This window comes from Neolamprologus brichardi, chromosome 7, assembly GCF_056152115.1.
Source record: "Neolamprologus brichardi isolate AB-2024 chromosome 7, ASM5615211v1, whole genome shotgun sequence".
Taxonomy (NCBI): Eukaryota; Metazoa; Chordata; class Actinopteri; order Cichliformes; family Cichlidae; genus Neolamprologus; species Neolamprologus brichardi.
The window spans coordinates 49,560,836-49,582,369 of NC_142110.1; the positions used below are offsets into that span (position 1 = coordinate 49,560,836).

Consider the following 21,534-nt stretch of genomic DNA (forward strand, 5'->3'; position numbering starts at 1 on the left):
GCTCATCTTCTTGTTCTTTTGGATGCTCCCATTGGGGGTCACCAGAGTGGATCATCCTTCTTCTATCTGACCTAACCCAAACACCCTCCTCTGCATGTCCTTCTCCACATCCATGAACCTCCTCTGTGATCTTCCTCTTTTCCTCCTGCCTGGCAGCTCTATATTCAGCATCCTTTGCCAAAGATGTCCACTCTCTGTCCTCTGCACATGTCCAAACCTACAAAACTTAACTTCCCTGTCTGATTTTGTTTCCAAAATGCTCAACCTGCGCTGTCCTTCTGTTATACTCATCTCCAATCCTGTCCATCCAGGTCACTACCAATGAAAACCTCCATGCCCTGCTACAGCTTTACATTCTCACACTAGCTCTGTGCTTGGAGAGAAATCCTCCTCACGCGAATAAACTTACCTGTTTGGAGGCAGAACCTACAGAGAACGGGGCTCTAATGTGATTGGTCACTTTGATGGACACTTCAGGTTACTGCGTTAAACTGAGTTACGATGTAGAACCGACAGAAACACTGTTTTAAACTGTATTTGTTTATAATATGAAAAATAAGAACGCTTTCCCAATCTGTTGTACAGTATTACATAGCTTCTATCATTTAAAAAAAATAAATCATCATAACGAGAGGCACATAATTTCTAAGAAAAAGATCAAATTGTTTCTTAGTTAATTAAGTAAACTTAATTTTATAAAATGTGAACAAATAAAATAGTTTATTGTTGCTACCAGTTGTACACATCTGGCTACAGAGCTCCACTCAGTGTGGGTTCAGGCTCCACTGTAATAGTTCATCCAGATAATATTTCAGGTTCTTTGAACAGACAGTCTGTGGGGTGGATAGGAGAGTAAGATGTGACAGGCTGTTGTTCGTAGGTAGCTCATTTGTCTGAACTAGTGTCTAACAAACAGTTCAGGTTGTTGCTATGATGCTGTGTAAATCTAAAGGCTCTTATAACTATTTTACAAAGCATGCTTGTAACCGCTATGTGCAAGGTGTCTAATTTTTTATGCATTGTGGTTATCTCTGTGCTGCTAACCACATGATTAACTTTAGTCATGTCTGTTGTATCCCAAAAGGTTGATTCTGTTCATCTGGATGTTGCGTTTTCAGTGGGAGAAACGTTTCGTCACTCATCCAAGTGACTTCTTCAGTCTCAGCTGACTGCAGGTTTCCCCAACCTTAAAAACAGTACATTTGCATAATGTCTGAAACTAGCACCACTGAATGAACAATGGGCTGGGAGGTGAGTTCCTTGATCATTAGTATGCAAATTCTCATGACCATTGATCAACAACTACTGATCAAAGCACTGATCAAATGTTTCTCCCACTAAAAACGCTACGTCCAGATGAACAGAATCAACTTTTTGGGATTTACTTACCTGGATGATTGAGCATCCATCAACATGTCACACATCTGCTTTCTGTTGTCACAATGTTCTAGAAATCATTTTAAGTTTTGTTTGGTAAGTTTATATATTTGTTTGTTTAAAATCCTAAAGTTCATAAAGAGACTAGCAAAAACAATATTAAAAAGCCATTTCTCCTCTGTACTTAAACACTGTAGAATTCCAGGGCATGTTTGAAGCACTCCCATCTAGTCACGTATGTGCAGTTACACCTGTTTGCTGCAGACAGAACAACCTTTTGTTGACAGGTTTAAATGTTTGTATTTTGGCCAAACTTACAATTGCCAGATTCTGATGCAAAATTCCTTTCCTGATCATTGTATGACATTTTTGTTTTTAATTTTTTTAAATCATAGAAGATATGTAATACTGTAGAACAGATTAATGGGACAGCAGTGCAGAGGCTTCAGAACTTGCCTTAGAATTCTCTGGTTTAAAATATTTCTTTAACATTACCGGGACAGTTGTCTGTATTTTCACTGCTGCACAGCAAACAGTGACTGTTGATGATTAATTTGACAACTTTATTTGTTTACAATTTGAAAAATAAAGTTTAAAACATTGTTCCGTCGCTGCCAGTGTAACTCAGTGTAGCCCAGTAAACTGAAGAGTCCATCAAAGTGACCAGTCACAGGACCCCAGGACCCCCATCCTCCTTTAGGCTCTGCCTTCAGACAGTGAAAGTATAGTAAGTAGCAGAGAGTTACCCACGAGAGTGTAAAACTGTAGCAGCACGTCCAAAGCAGACACTCTTGTGTGCACGATGGCTTTTTTGGTGTGCGTAGCTGCTGAGTTTAACGTGCAGGCGCTTCCCTTTCACTCAGATAAACAGGTGTCAATACAGGTGAAGAACAGAAGAAGAGGCAGAGTTTTCTCAGATTATTAGGAAGATAAACCATTAGTGGTTTATCTTACTAATACTTTGAGAAATCTCTGTCTGTTCTTCTGCTGTATTGACAACCATTCCTGTGAACGGCTTTAGAGTTGGTGGGAACCTGATTAAGTGTGGTGCCAGACTTGACCATCTTTTACATTAATAAATAGCCCATACTATTACCCTTAAATGTAACCATGACAACAGCAAACACTTATTCTGACCTACACCTAATTTTACTTTACACCATTTCCTGTTTCTGTGCTATTTTAGCTAGCTGCTGGCTTCAACTACTTATTTATCATGGCACAAAGACAGTGACACTGGCCATCATTCAACTTTCAGAACGAGAGGAAATTGTGCAAAAAGATGTGTGTCCACAAACTATCAGTTTGAAAGTCTCTTGTTTGATCACGTCTCACCATGTGACTGTTTGCGTCTCAAATAATTAAAGATTTATTTCTTTTTGTTTAAAGGCCAAGTGCCTTACACAACTACAGGGTTATAAGCCTTTGAACAAATAACAGAAGTAAAGCCATTAGGGACAGCCAAACCCACTGTTGCAATACTGGAGAAGAATGACACGCATAAAACGCTGCATGAAAGTGCTACATATGTAACCAAACCATTAGAAAAAGCAACAATGTTCCACTTTCTGAACCTGCAAGTGCTCAATGGGTTCAAGTCACATGACTTTCATCATTAAAAGGTGAACATGAGGTTTCTTAAAATGTCATACAACAAAATTTGTTGAGAAATCTCTGTGTGTCCTTCTGTAGCCGACACAGCACTCCAAGAGCACTAGTTATTATAAATTACCATTTAGTAGTTTGATTCAATATAGCAGCAACCTGATATTTTAGCTATTTGTGTTTATCTTATTGAGCAGCAATTAGAGTGTAAGGGCAAATACACACAGGAAGAAACTAACACCAGAAATTTCAATGTTCAAACGGACGACTTAAAGTGATGATTACTCATGACCGACCCCCACTGACAGCAGTAAACTGCTGTATACTTGGACAGGGCTCAACTTTTTGCCTTAATACAGACAACACTATTTCTCAGTCTTATTTTAGACAAACACTAAGTATGAATGCAAAATGTTACATGTGTCTTCTGTTTCTGTTACTTGGTAGATACTGTAGCTATATTTATTTTATGAATGGAAAACATCACATTAGTAGATTAATATGTAACATCAGTCAATCAGTCATGGTCCACCTGAAAGCAAGAACAAGGTGCCTTTCCTTCTCAGTGCTGTTTACAAAGGAACTAAACGTTAACGGTTAACTGGTCTGATCACAGCCAAGCAGATCAGCAGCCCTGTTAGATCGTTGCTCAGGTGATCTCTGCAAACCTCCGGTTTACAGTTTAATCTTAAATCCCGGGTGTAAATCTTAAAAGGACTTTCTAACTAGAAGGCTTTGTTCCCTTGTGGTGGAGGGAACAAACCATTATTAAAAACATCAGTGCATCTAAGGTCTGCAACCCAGGAAAATTCACTTATGTCAATATGAATTTTTTCTCCACTCTGTTTGCCTTCCTGACTTACTGCTTGTTTTGTTGGTTTTGATATGTGAAGGTTTCATCTGACTAAAGCATCACATTGTGTATAAAAGGTTTTTGTCTTAAAAGTACAGTAAAGTGGTGTTTAGATGTCATAGCCTCAATTATTTGACTTAGCTAATAAATTACTAATTAAGTAATTGAAATGAGCAGAGTGATGCCAAGTAAAAGTTATGTGGACACCTCCCCACACCCCATTGTGTTGCGAGGTGGGGCAATTGTTTATTCGGTTTGCTATGGAACATCCTAGATATGTCTGATGGGACTAATGTGCTAGTAGGGTAGGATGTCATCGGGGATTGTAGTTGCCATGGATGGGTGTGATTGGTTTGCAACAATGTTAATGTGAGTGGTCTTTTTAAAGTAACATAAATGCTTGGAGACAAAGTAGAACACTACAATGACTGTTTGCGGTTTTAATGTGATGGCTGACAGGTGTATTGAATTTCAGGTGTGTGTGCCTTAACACAGTCTTCCTTTTTACCTGCTGGTGGGACTGATGAAGGTGAAGGAGATGAGCTGGTTCCAGAAAGGGTCATTCTCCGATATGGACTCTGTGCCCACCAGGGCCTTGAGGCTGGGATTATCGGACAGGTCACTGACCTGACTGGTGTTGGCTCCCATCTTTGCTGGCTGTGCTCAGCCAGACTCGCTGCTCTTCACTGCTTTTTCACCAGGCATATGCCAAAACCTGGGACAAAGAAAATGCTTTAATCTTTGGAGGCACAAACAATAAACAACTGGGCTTCGAATTAACTACAGAATTAGCATGTTCATTATGGTTAATGTGAGAATGAATGAGCTTCTGCTTACATTTATACATCTCCTACACTCAGATCTAAATAGGAATAGACAGAGGCCATCCTTGTCGCTTTGGGCTTAAACAAACAAGGGCACCAGGGGTGCCAGGGATGACTGTGGTTCAATTGGATAGGTTCGATCCCTGGCTACTGCAGGCTGCATGGGGAAGACACTGAACCCAGAGTTGCATTCACTGGAGTGTAAATGTTTGATTAAAAGCACTTAGACATATAAAATGTGCTTGTATGAATATGTGTGAGTGTGTCTGTGTGTAAAGTTGTGATGACACGTGCTGTATAAAGTGCTCTCAGAGCTTAAGCACAAGAGTGCTATATACGAGTAAGAGCCAGTCTATATACACTCCTGGTTCTTCATGTTCGTGCATTACAAAAACTGTAAAACAGATGTCACCAACTCAAACACAAACTCATCCTTGAAAGCCAAAGTTCACAGCATCACAGCAGGACGACACACACTGAACCAGGACATGACTTTTGTTTTTTTCTAACGACACACCTTAGACACACAGGTGTAGTCAGCATAAGTGAAGTGGAGTACAGTATTTACAATATTTGCAGTGCTAAACCATAAAGGACAATTTATCTTTCTCCAGCAAGAGCTAAAATTCCGTTTTCATATTCATTATATTATTTCAACATTTACTTTAAATGACACTGTTTAATTATTTTTTTTTAATCTACTTGCACGACGTTAGCTTGACCGTACTGATTTCAAGCGCAGGAAATAGCCTGCCGCTTAGCAGTTTTCACAGTAAACAATATAAACTCAAAGTCCCACATAAGAATGAAACAGGCGCTAATAAATTTCTCATTGAGGAGTGCTTTGGTTTAGCCAGTGGTTAATAACGCATATACAGAGAGCAGCCAGCTGACCGCTCAGCTTACCTGTCATAAACGCTTCTCTCAGCTCTCCGCGGCTCTGCTGACTCCCAGGACCGTTCAGGGGCGACTACTGTTTTTTAAAGTGACCTGAAGTTTAGTCCAGTTGATTTATTAAGTGCGAATGACAAAGGAAAGGGTATGAAATTGTTTTGTAATTCAGACAGTTAAGTTTACTCTACATACTCCTTTCCTCCATGTTTTCCACGTAGCCACCCTGTGCGTAATGACGACATATGGGCGTTTACTACATCTTCTTCGTGTGTTCGTCTGGTTGGAAGCTATCAGAACTGCTGCCCTCTATTTTTTAACTTCTCTATTTTACATTTTTTTAAATAACTAGTGCATGCCCATGCTATCGCATTGTTTCGGCTGTTCGCAAACAAACAGCAAAATATATATTAATAAAATAAGATAAAAAAAAAATAAATAGGGGCAGTACATGTTGTTTATATGTTTATTTTAGGCTATTGCTAGGTGATTTTAAGCATATAGATTTCGAATTATGGGGTGTCCTGAGGCATCTTGGAAAATTGACAGCATCATGGTGAACGTGTTTGAATAAGGGGAAGCCAAGTTACACAACAGAACATATGCAGACACAGTAACAAGTCAATAATAGCATTTACTTCACTGGCTTAAATGTGGGTGATCAGTGTAGGGTATATTCCAATACTATAAAGATATTAAATGTTGTTAACTATATTTTTCCTTTTTGAGCAATGTGTGACAAAGACAAACGTTTCCCAGCTGCTTCTATGTTTGGAGTAATTCTTGCACTGTACATACAACACTGTTACTGAACACTGTTACTACTGGCAGTACACACAAATGTCAGGTCTAAATTTTTAGTTTATACCTACTTTTGTGTCAAGTTGCTAACATTCTTTCATATTTATTTTAATTATTTCAAAGTTATATGAACAAAACAGCTTTCTTAACAACTCAAATATGAAGAGAACACATTATTCAAAATGAAGAAAAAGCAGCAGAAGCACTTAAGAGGTCTTGTTTATTTTATTCATTATTTATGCTTAAAGTTTAACTTACAAAATCTATGTCATTCAATACAATAAACAGCTGTATCAATTAATGATTAACAGAAAATATATCAACAAGATGGATGACAAAAATAAAAACAAGCTCCAAATAACAATTGGAAGGTTACAAAATGCAATTAATTTTAAGGTGATTTATAAGTTAATTTATAGTTTCTCTAGAAGAATTAAATATTTACATTGTTTTTGAAGCATTAAATATATTTTGAGGTGTCAGTCTGTCTTCTTATCCGTTGCTATAGTAGATCCATTAGCAGTGGCCTCGCCGTTGCTTTCAGGCTGAAAAACATGTGTGAAATTTTTTTTAAAACTTGCAATCAAATAACTATGAAACTTTTACGTTAAAAATGACACAACACAGAGACCCTTTGAGTGGCTCCTATTAGTTTCACTATCATTTTTAGATATATTCTATATAACAGAGCTGGGAAATATTTCCATAATTATTTTTAAGTTTCTTAATGAAAACATCACAAAAATTATCCATTTACTTACCTTGCAAGTCCCATTACTCTTTTCACTAACTTTTTGGTCATTAGCACTGGTCTCCTGCACTGCCTTTTTGCTCCAGAATATATTAATAATGGGTGAAATAAAAGGATAGAGATAAGGCTCCAGGAACCTCTTGTAGACCCACAAGAGGACAGGAATCACAATACAGGGAATGCACACCATAGCTGATAAAAATGGAAAAACCTACAACAGAGAAATAAAATTGTGAGTTGTAAAAAAAAAAAAAAAAACATAGTAAGTTTATGGTTAGTTGTTGAGATATTGCTACAAGGTTCCTGTAGAATGATTTATTAACATTTCATTAATTTATTAACATTTATACAATAGTTAAAAAACAAAAACAATCAAACAAACAAAAACGACAAAAAAAAAAACCCTAAATCAAACCATCCGACATGCAAAAAATATATTGGTTGAAATGACAGAAATGTGTAGATAATTTGAAAAGTAACGAAATCTTTCTTTATAAATAGGTTACACAAATTTAAAAAAGAAATTTATGGCATATTTACAACAATTACTGCCTACGTTTATTTTAAACTCCTCTGGTGTATATACGTTAAAAATGACTGTACTGAGACGTTTATTATTTTGTTTGTTTTATTTTTTTTTGGCAGCTTGGGTCCTCCACACCGAGCGACCTGTCAGCCATACTGACGTTTACAAAGCTAACCCGAGCTGCCTTAGTTAACGGTGGAAGGAAGCTTTCTTTCACACGACTACACAAATTACTCTGTTCATGATTTCTGTTGTTGTGTGCTGTAAATTGTTTTTCGATAGTTTTTTAACACAGTTGACACACTATTGGTTTCATGCTCTCTAAGCTCAAATCAAACAGTGAGCTAAAGCTAGCGTCATATCACACCCGGTAGCTTATTATGAAAAACTGTCACCAAAGTTCAAACAGGAAAATAAAAAGATTTGAACTGTTACACGAGGAAGACAGAATAAAGACTCTCACCTCTCCCAATCACAAAATGATGTTGTCACGCACTACCGATGGGCAGAGTATGTTTTATGGCGAAATATCTGGAATGTTGCTGACGTACGACGTACTTTAACTCCAACTTCCGTAGAAGAAGAGCGACAGGCGGAAGTTGTTCATCATCGGGCGCCTTTCTTCAAAAACAATCACAAGAACTGCTGCATAACAGCTTTATAAGAGACACGAAGGTAGTTACAGTTTTTCTGGGGGGAATATTTTAAATACATTAATGTATAGGAGAATCTAGATTGTACAAATGTAAATTATATTACCGTTAATTTGTGTTTTACGTCGTTTTAAACTCCAAGCGAGCCACAGTGAAAAAAAAAAGCTTACAAGCTTAGTACTTCAGTAAAAGCAAAGTGACAGTTCGGTGTGTGTGTGTGTGTGTGTGTGTGTGTGTGTGTGTGTTGTAGAATCAACACAAATCACTTTGGCGCATTTACATTCTGTCCGATTTAGAATATAAATGATACGCCATTCAACAAAGTTTTACCTTCATGCGCATGTGATGTATGATTGGAGCGGCTAATTTGATGTGTTTACCTTTACAGGGACCTCACAGCGGGTATCTGTGCGCCTTTTTTCCACGCTACAATGCCTCTCTCCACTCAGTCGCAAGGTGATGACGAACAGTACGTTTTAGTGGCGAATTTGGACAATGCTCGCAATCTTTCCAACATCCTGAAAGCAATCACCTTCAAAGATCACGCCATCTTCACAGCTACAACCAATGGCCTTAAGGTCACAGTGGAGGACTCGAAATGTCTGCAGGCCAATGCCTTCATCCAGGTGTGTTTCTCTTGTATTTTGTCCGTGAACATACTTAAATGAGCAGGTATGTTTACTTTGTGTGTAATCCTATAATACTGATACCTTAGTGAAGCTGTACTCATGTCTCCCAGGCTGAGATCTTCCAAGAGTTCACCATAAGAGAAGATCTGGTGGCTTTTCAGATCAACCTCACTGTTCTCCTCGATTGCCTCAATATATTTGGTGGAACCACAACACCAGGTAAAATTCATAAAAAATAAACTAATTAAAAAAAAACCACCTGAGTTGGGACTCAACATGCTTTTTATCTGTTTTTTGTGATGTTGCAGGTGTATCAACAGCCTTGCGGATGTGCTACAGGGGGTATGGGTTCCCTCTGACGTTGTTCCTGGAGGAAGGTGGTGTAGTGACCGTGTGCAAGATTAACACGCAAGAACCAGAAGAACCGATTGACTTTGAGTTCTGCAGCACTAATGTCACGAACAAGGTTAATTTTACTTTTTCTGTTATTAAAACTGGAATATTAAATATACAAAAAAAATCAGATGGGAAACAATAAACCAATGCAAATGAATCAGTTCAGAAATTACAGTTTCTCTGGTTTCCTTACTTTACAAATCCAATGGGCATAACACTATTTGCAGGTGTTAGAAAAACAGGAAACACAACTCAGTAACAACTGATGTATCCCTGGCTCTTTTGTAGGTGATCTTGCAGTCAGAGAGTTTGAAGGAAGCCTTCTCTGAACTGGACATGACTAGTGAAGTACTACAGATTACCATGTCCCCCAGCCAACCATACTTCAGGTGTGCTGTCCTTACTGTACTTTTTCTACAGTGTCGTGCTGGTTTATGATTACGTTGCTGAAGTTAAAAAAAAAAAATCACTGTGTTTAAATGACTGTAAAGGCCTTTACACATCAAGAGTATTCGGGGGGGAAAACAGATGAAATTCAGAATTTAATACACAACATATGTAAACACTGAAATGGTAGAAATAGAGACTCTAGGTTCAGAGCAACAGGGAGAATTTTGCGGTTTCATTCAGGAGTTGAAGCTGAATCACGACCGCTTATGTATGTACATCTTTCCAGATGTCATTAGGGTAGTTTGAATTCTTGTGGGCAGAGTTAGGATCACATCTGAGGGGCCAGAGAAGTCATTTTGTAGAACTGATTGTGTTTCTGTATTGAAATTGTGTTTACTTTTGCTGCATCACCGGTTTTCAGTACCGGTGTGTGTTTTAAGCTACAAGTACACTTTTGTTACCAAATGCAGTGGTCTGATTGGCAGATCTCTTTATTCTTGTTCTGAAAATTGAAAAATATCAGAGTCCGAAAAACATTATCAACGCACAAAATCTTCTGTTTTATGCTGGATTGTATTGATCTGATTGAAGCTAACAGTAAATATAATGTATAGCTAAGCTAAAGGTAGGCACAGTTGTTGTTGTAACAAAATAGATCTTTTTCCTGTCATTCATTATCAGTGTGCTGAGGTAGTTTGCAGTCTAACTTTGTCCCCTCTGCATTATTTTTGAAAGTGCTGCTCTTTTTACCTTTCATTTATATTATTATTATTTGATTTGTTGATTTTCTAAGGCTGTCAACATTTGGGAATGCTGGAAATGCTCATTATGATTACTCCAAAGACTCGGACATGATGGAGCTGTTTAAGTGCACCGAGACACAAACGAACAGGTCAGCACACGAACACATGCGCAGATTATTTAGACTGTAGAGAACACAAACTACCCATAGGTGGACTGGGAGGACAGAAAGCACCAACACAGCGACTAAAACCAAATGTCATACACAGTAGTGAATGACATAGCAGGAAATGTGTGATCTTTTTCTCGCTGTAAAGTCAGTCACTGTGTCAAATATACCCTTGGACAACAAAGTTGATGTATATCAGATTCTCCAGCATCAGTCGGGTAATGCCAACAAACTAGACTGTAAATGATGACCTCCAGCAATGGTAGAAGTCATTTTTAATGAAACATAAGAAATGCTGGAATATATTTGTATTAAACTGTTTAGTATTTTATTTTCTTTAAATCTAGTTTGTTATATTTGATTGTAATTCTGAGCATTTTGTGGCTTATGTTTTGGAAAACTAATAATAACCAAAGGGCAGTGATAATATTTTTTATTATTAACAAACTAAGCTTTGAAAATATTGACACTCACTTGTGTGCACACACTAATAATGAGTGCCAGTGTCCTTAACCCATGTATGAACTTGGATAGGTATACACTCACCTTGTAGGCGCTCTAGAAATTCCTGGAATTGGAAATACTTCACTCAAGTAGACTCCCATGGTTTGACCTTGTGTTGTATACTTGTGTGCAAACTGTAATTGCCAGCATGGCTTCTAACCAGAGGTCTGGCCACAGGACGTTGCAGCACCTGCATGCAGGTGTTTAGGATTTTAATCATTTCCCCGGTGACTCTTCGTCCTCTTTACATCTCCTTAAAAGCAGACTTGTTATGACTTATGTAATAGAGCTTGTTGACTGGATACATTTGACTTGTAACTGAATAAAAAGCACAGAAAAATAATGACATTTACAACTGCAACTGGATATACTGACACTAATGAGTCAGCACTCCTGGATCCGGTGTTAAGTGTTTCTTGGCCTTTCTATCGTATCATGTTAAAAATCTCTGCATAGTTTCAGCGTATCCCCGTGTAATGTTTTGTTTGTATTCTGTCTGCAAACAGATACAAGGTGTCCCTCCTGAAGCCGTCCACCAAAGCCTTGGCTTTGTCCTGTAAAGTCTCCGTCAGGACAGACAACCGGGGCTTCCTCTCTCTGCAGTACCTGGTCAGGAATGACGACGGACAGATCTGCTTCGTAGAATATTACTGCTGTCCCGATGAGGAGGTGGAAGAGAACTGAGAACACCAGATTCAAATCTGACTTGTAATAAGCACCTTAACTACACACCGGAGGCCAGTTTGCCAGAGGAGGCAGGTATGGAGAAAATGCCGGACTTGTAATGGGCACAGTGGAGTAAACAGAAAATGAACTGATTCATCATTTGCCAGATTTGAGAGAAACAGATGTTGTGCTTGTGATTTGCTGCTGATGTTCTTATGCTCTCTATGATTACGCCACACGTCATAATCGTAGCTCAATGTGCTGCAGGAGTATACAGAGACATGTTCGATGTGTGTTCAAGTACTCTATTGATTACTATGGTGACTCAGCTGTTTTCAGTCATAAGTCTCACAATTTGTGAATGTTACTTCTGAATTTGAGTCTACTTGTTAAATGCAGCTCTCTTTATATTTGCATATCAGAGCTCGTCTTTTGACATATGCTTCCAGATGGCTGACAGCCTGTAAAACAGGACACATTAGACCCAGCTCACTGATCTAAAACAACACTTATTCTACCTACTTTGAATAGGTGTGATTTCTCTTAAGCTGTGGACACACTTCCTCCAAGTCTATGCTGACACTATTCCAAAAGCCTTTTATGGAGTATACATCACAGAATACAGATATCAAGTTGGTATTTTATTTCTATGACACAGAAAAGAGTTTTTACTCCAACTCAATAAACATTACATCAAGAAAAACTTGTTTATCAGAAAAAGAAGAAGAAAGGAGTTCATAAACTGGGGCAACAAAACATGATGCATATTTGCCCAAGGACTGTTTCTAATACTGTACTTGAGTCCTGACTGTGTGGTGACATTCCCATATTTTTACTGAATAATGGCAGCAGCATTCACTCAGCTTATTGCAGTCCATCCAGTTACCTACGTGCCATCTGCATCCTTTGTCTTTTGAAAGCTTTTTGTTTTTTCTTCACCACTTTCGACTCAGGCGCTTCCGTCTGAATGTCAGCGGGCCTTTCCTCAGCCGGTGTCAGGAAGACATCCGCTGTAACGTCACTTTCCAGGTCCTCCTTCGCAGACGTCTTCTTTCCTTTCTGCATCTCCTTTACCATCTGCTTCTCTCGCACTTTGGCTGCCGCTGCCAGTCGCATCTCTCTCCGGTGCTGCAGGAGCATACAGAGAGATGTTCGATGTAAGAACGTTAGTATATCAGGAACATTAATTGTAACTTCAGCTATCGTGCAATGGATTTTTACCATGTTAGGAGAACGGAAGTCTGGGTTTTCATAGAGCGTAGGCCCCCCAAAGCTCCCCTGAAAGATCTTCATGAGGTTAAGAACAAAGCGAGGCCCAATCTCCACTAGAGAGCCATCTTCCTCAATGATCTGAACACAGCCAGAGGAAAATAAGAAATATTTCATTCGGAATCCGCTCAAGCCAGGGATAAAATATCAAATGAAATTTAGAAAAGTGTGGCGGAAGAGTACCTGGTAGTTTCGAAACCAAATCCTGTTGTCTGCAATGGTGAAGGTGAAAACATGGTCCACAAAAGGCTGACTCTTAGGATGGTAGCGTGGGGTGGAAAAGGTCTACAACAGAAAAACCGAATGAGTTCAGTCAGAAAATACAATTTGTTCAACTCTTCAAGAAAAAAATGTTTAAAAAAATCACATCTGCTCCGTTCTTTACAGTAAAAACATGATATGTAATCGGACTTTAGACACAAAGTGTCAAAAACTGCAGTCACAGTTTACATCCACGCTGTCCTGGAAACGCACCTGGATGAAGAGCTCTTTCAGTAAAGCATAGTGAGGCTCCTTGTCGAATTTCTGTGGAAGAAAATAAAGAGCAAAAATAAAAACTTCAGCTCTTGCCCAGGCGTTTTTTCTTAAATTCAACTTAAACACAAAAAACACTTTCACTATTCAGATCACAGACCGAGAATTTTGTATCAGAGTGAAGACATTGTGCAGATTTTTGTGATGCTATTTGTAGGGATGGGAATCGAGAACCGGTTTATGTAGAAAACCGATTCCCAGAAGTCCAATTCCTTGGAATTGTTAAGTTATAGAGTAACATGAAAGTAATGTAACGAGTACTGTAAGGAATTATTTTTTCCAGGGAGTAATTAAGTAATGTACTGCATTACTGCAAGAAAAGTGTTCTGTGTAACATGCACAAACATTTAACCCACAGCATGCAGTTAATTTGCATGAAGGTAATTTCTATATTGCTTCTTGGCAAATGTGGTGACTTTCAAAACGGACCCAATGACAATCGATAAGTAATCGAATCGATAAATGATATTGATCTCGGAATCGCTAAATTCTTACCAATTCCCATCCCTATTTCCTGGACTACACTAAACCATAAATATCTGATGTGGTGTTGATGAGACTCATAGTGCAACAAATTCAGAATAAAGACATACTGATTATAAACTAACAGCAAGTCTAATTTATTACTCCTGGCTTTATGACCCAGTTCTACTCACAGGATCAAACGAGAGCAGCGGCCTGGATCCTTTGAGGCAGTTTCCTGTCAGTTTGAGTTCGGCCAGTGTGTGAACTGTCAAAGAGGAGGGGCAATGCAATTATTTTTCCCAACGTATAACAAATGATTGCTGCATTTGAGGACTTTAGTGGCGAAATAACTTACTGTTCTGGACTAGGAACTTTGCAGAAGGGCCATGGGGGCTGTTTGAAATCCTACAGGACAAGAACATGATTGAACTTAGTTCAGATTGGCTCTCCTACGAGTCTGATGTACACGAGATGTAATGCCAATGAAAATCTCACCACATATAGAGGTCCTGCTTCTTCTTGGCCTCAAAATAGAGGCACTTGTTGCAGTTTTTGATCTCACAAACCTGCCAAACAAATGACTTTATTCTCCTGGATGCTTTATATATGTTATATAAGAGTAAACTAAGATGTTAAACAGCAAACTTACCTCGTTTATGACAAACAGCTTATCCTTTCTGTCCATTTTTGTGTCTAGGCACAAGATTTGTGGGTTAGTAAGGTAAGACAGATAACACAGGTGTTTGTGTGAAGCAATGCTGTAGGTGAATGCTACATGACACTAACCTGCCTTTGCATGAGGCATCATGGTCCTCAGGTCCTGCATCAGGTGTCTGGTTCTGAAGTTGATCCCTCTGGAGGAGAAAATCAGAACTCTTTCCTTGTTGGTCCATTTGCCCTGTTAAAGACAGTTTAGCTCAGAACATCGAACTAAAACCAATACCAGTTTGCAATTTCAGTCTTAAAATGCAACAAAAGCAAAGAAACAGCGTTCTTCTACTACGGTTCAGAACAGATATGGATCTGCCCGGGAGTTTTTCCCTGTTTGCAGAAGGCTGTTGGTCCATTGTTTACCTCAGCTGTCAATGCTGGGTAAGAGGGATCCACATTTATTCAATCCGGAAGAGACCGTCAAACTTTGTGGAAGTAGTCTAATACAGGTCAGTGACCTTTGACCTCCATACTGAGGTAAGTTATTGAGGATATGCTGAACCTTTCTGTTGGTAAAAGCTGCTGTTTTGATGCTTTGTGAATAAACCCTCCGATGTAAGCAAACTGCTTATTACAGCAAAACCTTTTTGGGACACTGAGTCTACTTTATAACCAAGTGCTGTTGTTGTTTAGCCAGTGACTATGAGTAACAGCAACAACATCAGGAATAAATTGGCATGTTGTTTCCATGTACAAAAGCCCTGGCTTGAGTTCAGGACATGAGGCTTGAGGTGCTTCTCTCTCCTTTGCATTTTTGTTTCTTTGATGAAGGGGACCCCTTCTCCACAACTATAAAACACAACCATAATCCTTCAAGTCTTGAGTCTGAAGACGAAGGCACGAATTTAAAGGAGCCTCATAGCTCGAGTTCTACGAGTTCTCTTCCTTTGGTGTTTTACACATGTAGCCGAGCTTTAGCCTCACATGTAAAATGCGACTAGGTGGAAATGTCCTTCCCGGCCACTGTATTTAAATAAGCTGGGGGAACATGGCCGCCTCCACAAAACATCACGAGCCATTTATGTATTTTTAATGGATTAACGATGCGTTTATTAAAACGCATCAATTTGTTGGAAGGAACGTAATAACACACTATCATATTTATGAGCACAACATTCTTTCTTTTTACTATTAATTAGCCTTAAATACCGACTGTACGTTTAAGGGGGCAGTTTGGTTTATATCTGTGTCGATATCAGATTGGGAATGTTCCGATATAACGAATTCCTCTATCTGATGCTACACACTGAATAGGTTATAGATAAGTAAGTAAAGTAGCGCGTAGTTGGTAAACTGAAGTTGGCTCACCAGCTAAAATAGTTCAGTGGACAATAACACGCTATAACGCTGACCTGAGAGATTGGCGCTGGCACCGTGATCTCATGTTCCTTCTCTCTTCCCACTTCCTCTAGGCCTTTGCCTTCATCTGGTACCAGTTTTCCTTTTTTCGGCTTGAAATCAACGGAATCCTGGCCGGCACGTTTTCTCTTGAACGGCGACATGTTTGCACGCACACGCAAGTCTCCTAAAACATATCCGAAGAAAAAATATAACATAAAACAAAAGTTAGAGTGACCTCTAGTGTCCTGGAGGTGGTACCCCCAACGTCTTTTTTGGATGGAGGCTCTAGAAGAAAGAAAGAAAGATCCCCCTTTCAACCCTGGCATTGGAAAAAAAAATTATTCATTTATTCGTTCATTTATTATGTAACTCCTGCCTGCCATAGAGACAGGAGTGGCATGATGCCAATTCCTGCCTCCACCTGCCTGACTAACCCATTCTATTTATTAAGTAGCTCCAGGATAAACCCTGGGTTCCCTGTACTAAAAAGGTCAATCAGTTACCAGGTTACATCGCCATGGTAACTCATTCTGCGAACCTTAAGTGATCGTCTGCCAAAAAGTGCTTTCTGGTATTTGCCACAAAAAGTGATTACTCTATTTTAATTGCTGTAATTGACTTGTTGGCCTATAACATGTGAAGCATGTGCCAAATGTTTCCCTTGTGATCGCTATTAAGTCATCTTGAGCCACAAACAACATTCCTGCTACAAGGTAGAAAATGAAATTAGTTTTTTTTTTTTACATATTTACATCAAAGACAATGGTTACCAAAAACAGAGTACTGTACCATTATTAAATTAAATGAATTAAATACAGATAAGAGGCAAACCCAGGTTGTAGTGTGAATCGGTTGATAAAATAGTGCAAGTTACAGCGCTGATGTAAACATCTGTGTTTGTTGGGAACAGTTTTGATTGTACAGTCTGACAGCTGCAGGGAGGAAGGACCTGCGGAAACGCTCCTTCATGCATCTAGGATGCAGCAATCTTTCACTGACGGAGCTCTGCAGTTCAGCAACATCTACATGCATGGGGTGGGAGACTCTGTCCATCAGAGATGTTATTTTGGCCAGAGTTCTTCTGTCTCCCACCACCTGCACTGGGTTCAGGGTGCATCCCAGAACAGAGCTGGCCTTCCTGATGAGTTTATCCAACCTCTTCCTCTCAGCTGCTGATAAACTGCTGCTCCAACATACAACACTGTAAAAAAAGACAGATGCCACCACAGAGTCATAGAAAGTCTTTAAAAGCTCTCCCTGTACTCCAAATGACCTCAGCCACGTCAGCAGGTAGAGTCTGCTCTGACTCTTCCTGTAAAGAGCATCAGTGTTGTGGCTCCAGTCCAGTTTATTATTCAGGTGAACACCCAGGTACCTACACGAGCCCACTATCTCAATGTCCACTCCCTGGATGTTCACTGGTGTCAGTATGGTGGTTCTGAGTCTCTGGAAGTCTACCACCAACTCCTTGGTTTTCCCAGCATTGATCAGCAGGTGGTTCTGCTGACACCAGTCCACAAAGTCCAGAGTCCACTGTCTGTACTCTGAGTCGTCCTCACCTGTGATGAGGCCGACTATGGAGGAGTCGTCAGAGAACTTCTGTAGGTGGCAGCATGGGGAGCTGATGGAGTAGTCTGCAGTGTAGAGGTTGAAGAGCAGACCAGCGTATCAGAGACACAACTCTGTGTCCTCACATACTGTGGGCGTTCTGTGAGATAGTCCAGTATCCACTGGGACATGTGGTGGTCCACTCCCAATAGCTCCAGCTTGTCCCTCAAAAGTCGTGGCTGGATGGTGTTGTAAGCACTGGAGAAATGCTAAAACAGGTAATTTCTTTATTTAAAACATAATCCCTTTGTAAATCCTGTTGACTACACTCTGTTTACCAATACAAGCAAACATCTTACATGTAAAAAACACTTTCTGGCACAACGCCAGTATGAACTCTCCACCGACTGAAGTCTTGATCAATGTCACAATTCCTAAATGATAAAGTTGAGATACTGATAAATTTGTTAACTCGCACAATTGGCATTTTTCCCAGCTTTTCTTCCTGCCTTGAAGTCAGCTACACTTTACCAATATGTAGCTCTTTTCCCGTCTTACTGTCCAAAACACTGAAAGCACTCACAAATTCATACAGCACTTTTAACACGAAACAGTACAGTTTTTTTTCTCTCATGTCGCTGATTTATCTGAAGTAGCTGTGTTATTTTGATTCTCTGTTATGTTTTTAACAACTTTATATTTTTTTAACATCCTAGTTCATTCTTCCTTTGTAAAATCAGCTGCTTAGCTGGGGACATAATAATCAGTGTGATTGCCAAATCACCCCTTTCATGTGAACGTGCTCACACCTACAGTGGGGGAAATGTGATCCCCTGCTGAAATTGTACGTTTGCTCATTGCCAAAGAAATGAACATTCTCTCATTTTTTTTTTTGTTTTTTGTTTTGCTAGTTTCATTTTAATAGAAAGAGGGATAATATCAACCTATAATCCAGAAAAAAGCATCTCTCCACCAGCATGGGCAAAACCAAAGAGCTGCCAAAGGATGTAAGGGACAGATTGGAGGCCTGCACAAGACTTGAATGAGCTCTAAACCATCAGCAAGAAGCTTAGAGAGAAGGTGAAAATTGTTGCAAATATTTGGAAATGGAAGAAATATAAAATAATCATTGGTCACCCTCGGTCTAGTACTCCATGAAAGATCTTCCCTCATAGGATGAAGATAATCATGAGAAAAGTAGTAGATCAGTCTAAAACCATACAGGAGGCTCTGAAGGCCACCATCACTAAGAAGACCTTTCATAACACACTATGCTGCAGTGCATTGATGTCTTGCAGCACCACCAAGGTCCCCGTGCTCAATAAGGCAAATGTTAAAGCCCATCTAGTTGCCAGTGAACATCTAAATGAAGCAGAGAAGACTTGGGAGAAAGTACTGTGGTCAAAATAAACTAAAATCATGCTATCTGGCATCAACCCAACCCTGCATGTTTGGAGCAAGAGAAATACTGAGTAACGTCCAAAGAACACTATTCCCACAGTCAAGCATGGAGGTGAAAACGTCATGCTTTCAGGCTCCTTTTCTGCTAAAAGTACAAGACAGCTTCACCACACCAAAGGTCCAATTTTCCGATTGAACATCTGTGGAAGGAGCTGAAGCTTCCAGTTGCCAAGTGGCAGCCAAGAAACCACAAGGATTTAGAGAGAAGGGCCAAAATCCCTCCTGATCTGGTTGCCAACCTGGTGACCAACTATAAGAAAGGTTTTACCGCTTTACTAGCCAAAAAGTGTTTCTTCTTCACCAAATACTATAAAAGTACATACCTTTTATGTAATGTTTGTGTGTGTGCGTGTGTGTGTGTTTTATATTTTCTTCAACTACCGTGAAGATTAGAGACTGTTTCTTTAGAGACATTTCTTTGTAAACGAGCAAACTAATTCTGCAAGGGATCGAATAATCAGGATAAGCGGTCAGCTATGTGTGACCGCTTATCCTGATCACCAATGTTAGGGTACAGGATGCTGATAATGGCTGGTTATTTTTGAAATACAGTATGACAAGACGCTTATGTTGCTGCCACGGTTTGCAGGCTGCCTGTACCACACCAAGTCCTCATCTTCATCTCTGCTGTCACACAACATATATCCTAACCCTTGTAGCCATGCACCCATAGGTCTTTTTTCTTTCCTTTTATTATTCCCTTATTAATGTCATCATGAGCCCTGATGTCGTTTCTTTTCTGGGCACTGATGATGACAATACCCAGTGGGATGTTTTCCTATATGAAGAAGAATAGCATTCAAGTCATTGTTACCACTTCCTAATCTGCTTAGAATTACCTGCTCCTTCCTGTTGGTGGAAACAATACTGCAGACACACAAAGGGTTGCGTGTGGAGAAACATACACAAAAGGCATTAATCAGAACAAAGCAGATTAGGAAAAAAACTAAAAATCAAAAGACCTCTGCAGTTATTACTGCATTGTCCCAAACAGAGATTTATGTAACCATGGACTAAATCCAAAACCCGCTGACACAAGCCGCTGTTTTACTTGTTTTTGAACATTATATATAAGTTTTATTTTTCATCTTTGACCTCCATAAACATGAGATGAAGGCAGATTTAAAATACGTAAGGTCCTCTTTTTTATTTTTTATTGTAACAGGACTCAAGTTTAGTTCTAAGTACAGAGGTTTTCATGTGCTCACAATGACTAAGGTGGAGCACGGTGGGTGAGTGAATGATTGATTATAAAAGAATAAAACACAGAGGTGTGGCAGTTTGGGTGTCTTGTAAACTACCTTTGTTTTCAGCGAGGGACATACTAAATTGAGGTCTTTAGTAGTTATTATTTCAACAAGCATCAAGCTTTCTTGTTAGCACTAGAGGGCGCCATGAGCTCGTGAAGACAGGGATGTGGAGGAGTGAAAGATTGACTGTGACAGTAAAACACGTGTATTTCTCCCGCATTTGCTTCCCTTTATTGCCTCTTTTTAAAATCCAGGAGATAATTTAAGAAGTACAAGTGTTAAAAGTACAAAGGTGGGTAGACATAGCCTCTCTTTTCTTTTACTCTCCAGGCATTTGTGTGTCACTGGTACACGCCATTAACACTGCTTTTTGTCTTCCAGATGGCGCCCTAGTTTTATTTCTACTGAAGAGAAGTTTAAATGTCTTGAACCTGCTATGCAAAGCACTGTGAGATAACATTTGTTATGATTTGACACTAATAATTGAACTAGAATGTAAATGTAAAGTTAAAGAGTCAAACTTTGAAAATGGAACTTGAAACTACCACAGATTTTAAGTTTGGGGTTTTGTTAAATGACAGAAAATCAGGGCGCATGCACAGGATATTAAGGAAATTGAAACCAAATGTAAGGATGCACATACAAAAAAGACACTTTGTTTCATATGAAGTTTTTGATACAGACTGATTAAAAGGAAATTAGTTAACTGATGGATAAATGCATGAGAGGAAGTGTAGTGATACCTTCTGATCTGTAACCACGGAAAGTTAAAGTGATGTGCTGCCAGTTTGTGAAGACAGAACAGCAAAACTGGCAACCCCCAAGGGAAAATGAGGGGGGGGGGGGGGGGGGGGGGGGAGGATTAAAACATATCAAATACCATTGTATTAGAGGGACTCCCTTGCCTGAAAGACTTATGGATAACATCACGAAGCAGCAAATCATATGCTGAAAGGCTAATCTAACCTGCAGGATTTGCTAATGTGATGAACTGAAAGGACTTGATTTGAATGCTTCACGTATTTTTCACCAGAAGTCGGATTTTAATTTTATTCATTGTATTTATTTTTAATATTAATTAACAACTTCTGAGTCTGGAAAAAAAAAATCACAGATCAAGTTTGAACTATAGAGGGCAACAAAGATCAGCCACACCTTTGAATTTACTGGTATTTGAAA

General features: G+C 39.3%; 4 protein-coding genes across 5 annotated transcripts in view; 1 reads left to right on the top strand and 3 right to left on the bottom strand.

Moving 5' to 3' along the window:
* Nucleotides 1-5,768, bottom strand: part of dym (dymeclin) — a 57,013-nt gene extending 51,245 nt beyond the window's left edge. Inside the window, exons 1-2 of the mRNA XM_006789046.3 lie at nucleotides 5,566-5,768; nucleotides 4,344-4,550 (exon numbers count right to left, since the gene is read on the bottom strand). Coding sequence (XP_006789109.1) covers nucleotides 4,344-4,483 — 140 coding nt within the window. The 5' untranslated portion in view covers nucleotides 4,484-4,550; nucleotides 5,566-5,768. The remainder of the gene's footprint in view (nucleotides 1-4,343; nucleotides 4,551-5,565) is intronic.
* Nucleotides 5,769-6,557: 789 nt separating this feature from the next.
* c21h18orf32 (chromosome 21 C18orf32 homolog) lies at nucleotides 6,558-8,233 on the bottom strand. The gene is made up of 3 exons (XM_006789047.2): nucleotides 8,092-8,233; nucleotides 7,113-7,313; nucleotides 6,558-6,896 (listed from the first exon to the last, which is right to left on the bottom strand). Exons 2-3 carry the CDS (start codon nucleotides 7,290-7,292, stop codon nucleotides 6,831-6,833), a joined length of 246 nt encoding a protein of 81 aa, XP_006789110.1. The 5' UTR covers nucleotides 7,293-7,313; nucleotides 8,092-8,233; the 3' UTR covers nucleotides 6,558-6,830.
* Nucleotides 8,201-14,186, top strand: rad1 (RAD1 homolog (S. pombe)). The gene is made up of 8 exons (XM_006789050.3): nucleotides 8,201-8,303; nucleotides 8,670-8,907; nucleotides 9,021-9,129; nucleotides 9,219-9,376; nucleotides 9,595-9,695; nucleotides 10,490-10,588; nucleotides 11,617-11,869; nucleotides 12,730-14,186. The coding sequence occupies exons 2-7, from the start codon at nucleotides 8,713-8,715 to the stop codon at nucleotides 11,792-11,794; spliced, it is 840 nt and encodes a 279-aa protein (XP_006789113.1). The 5' UTR covers nucleotides 8,201-8,303; nucleotides 8,670-8,712; the 3' UTR covers nucleotides 11,795-11,869; nucleotides 12,730-14,186.
* On the bottom strand, nucleotides 12,405-16,554 carry brix1 (biogenesis of ribosomes BRX1). 2 transcript variants are annotated; one of them, XM_006789049.3, is made up of 10 exons: nucleotides 16,108-16,546; nucleotides 14,831-14,942; nucleotides 14,694-14,737; nucleotides 14,540-14,610; nucleotides 14,400-14,449; nucleotides 14,236-14,309; nucleotides 13,520-13,570; nucleotides 13,229-13,330; nucleotides 12,998-13,126; nucleotides 12,405-12,904 (listed from the first exon to the last, which is right to left on the bottom strand). In XM_006789049.3, exons 1-10 carry the CDS (start codon nucleotides 16,420-16,422, stop codon nucleotides 12,659-12,661), a joined length of 1,194 nt encoding a protein of 397 aa, XP_006789112.2. In that variant the 5' UTR covers nucleotides 16,423-16,546; the 3' UTR covers nucleotides 12,405-12,658. The 2 variants fall into 2 exon arrangements, with proteins under 2 accessions (XP_006789112.2, XP_087699896.1); XM_087843770.1 differs by having other exon boundaries at nucleotides 12,405-13,126; nucleotides 16,108-16,554.
* Between the last annotated feature and the right edge of the window lie 4,980 nt (nucleotides 16,555-21,534).

Bases quoted from the DNA above. Each gene is read 5' to 3' on its own strand.
- c21h18orf32 (XM_006789047.2), bottom strand. From the start codon at position 7,292: ATGGTGTGCATTCCCTGTATTGTGATTCCTGTCCTCTTGTGGGTCTAC. The intron at 6,897-7,112 runs GTAAGTAAATGG...CATGTTTTTCAG, and splicing joins AGAGTAATGGGACTTGCAAG to CCTGAAAGCAACGGCGAGGC.
- rad1 (XM_006789050.3), top strand. From the start codon at position 8,713: ATGCCTCTCTCCACTCAGTCGCAAGGTGATGACGAACAGTACGTTTTA. The intron at 9,130-9,218 runs GTAAAATTCATA...GTGATGTTGCAG, and splicing joins TGGTGGAACCACAACACCAG to GTGTATCAACAGCCTTGCGG. The intron at 9,696-10,489 runs GTGTGCTGTCCT...TGATTTTCTAAG, and splicing joins CCCAGCCAACCATACTTCAG to GCTGTCAACATTTGGGAATG.
- brix1 (XM_087843770.1), bottom strand. From the start codon at position 16,422: ATGCCAGGGTTGAAAGGGGGATCTTTCTTTCTTTCTTCTAGAGCCTCC. The intron at 13,331-13,519 runs GTGCGTTTCCAG...TTTCTGTTGTAG, and splicing joins TGAAAGAGCTCTTCATCCAG to ACCTTTTCCACCCCACGCTA. The intron at 13,127-13,228 runs GTACTCTTCCGC...GGCTGTGTTCAG, and splicing joins TTTGGTTTCGAAACTACCAG to ATCATTGAGGAAGATGGCTC.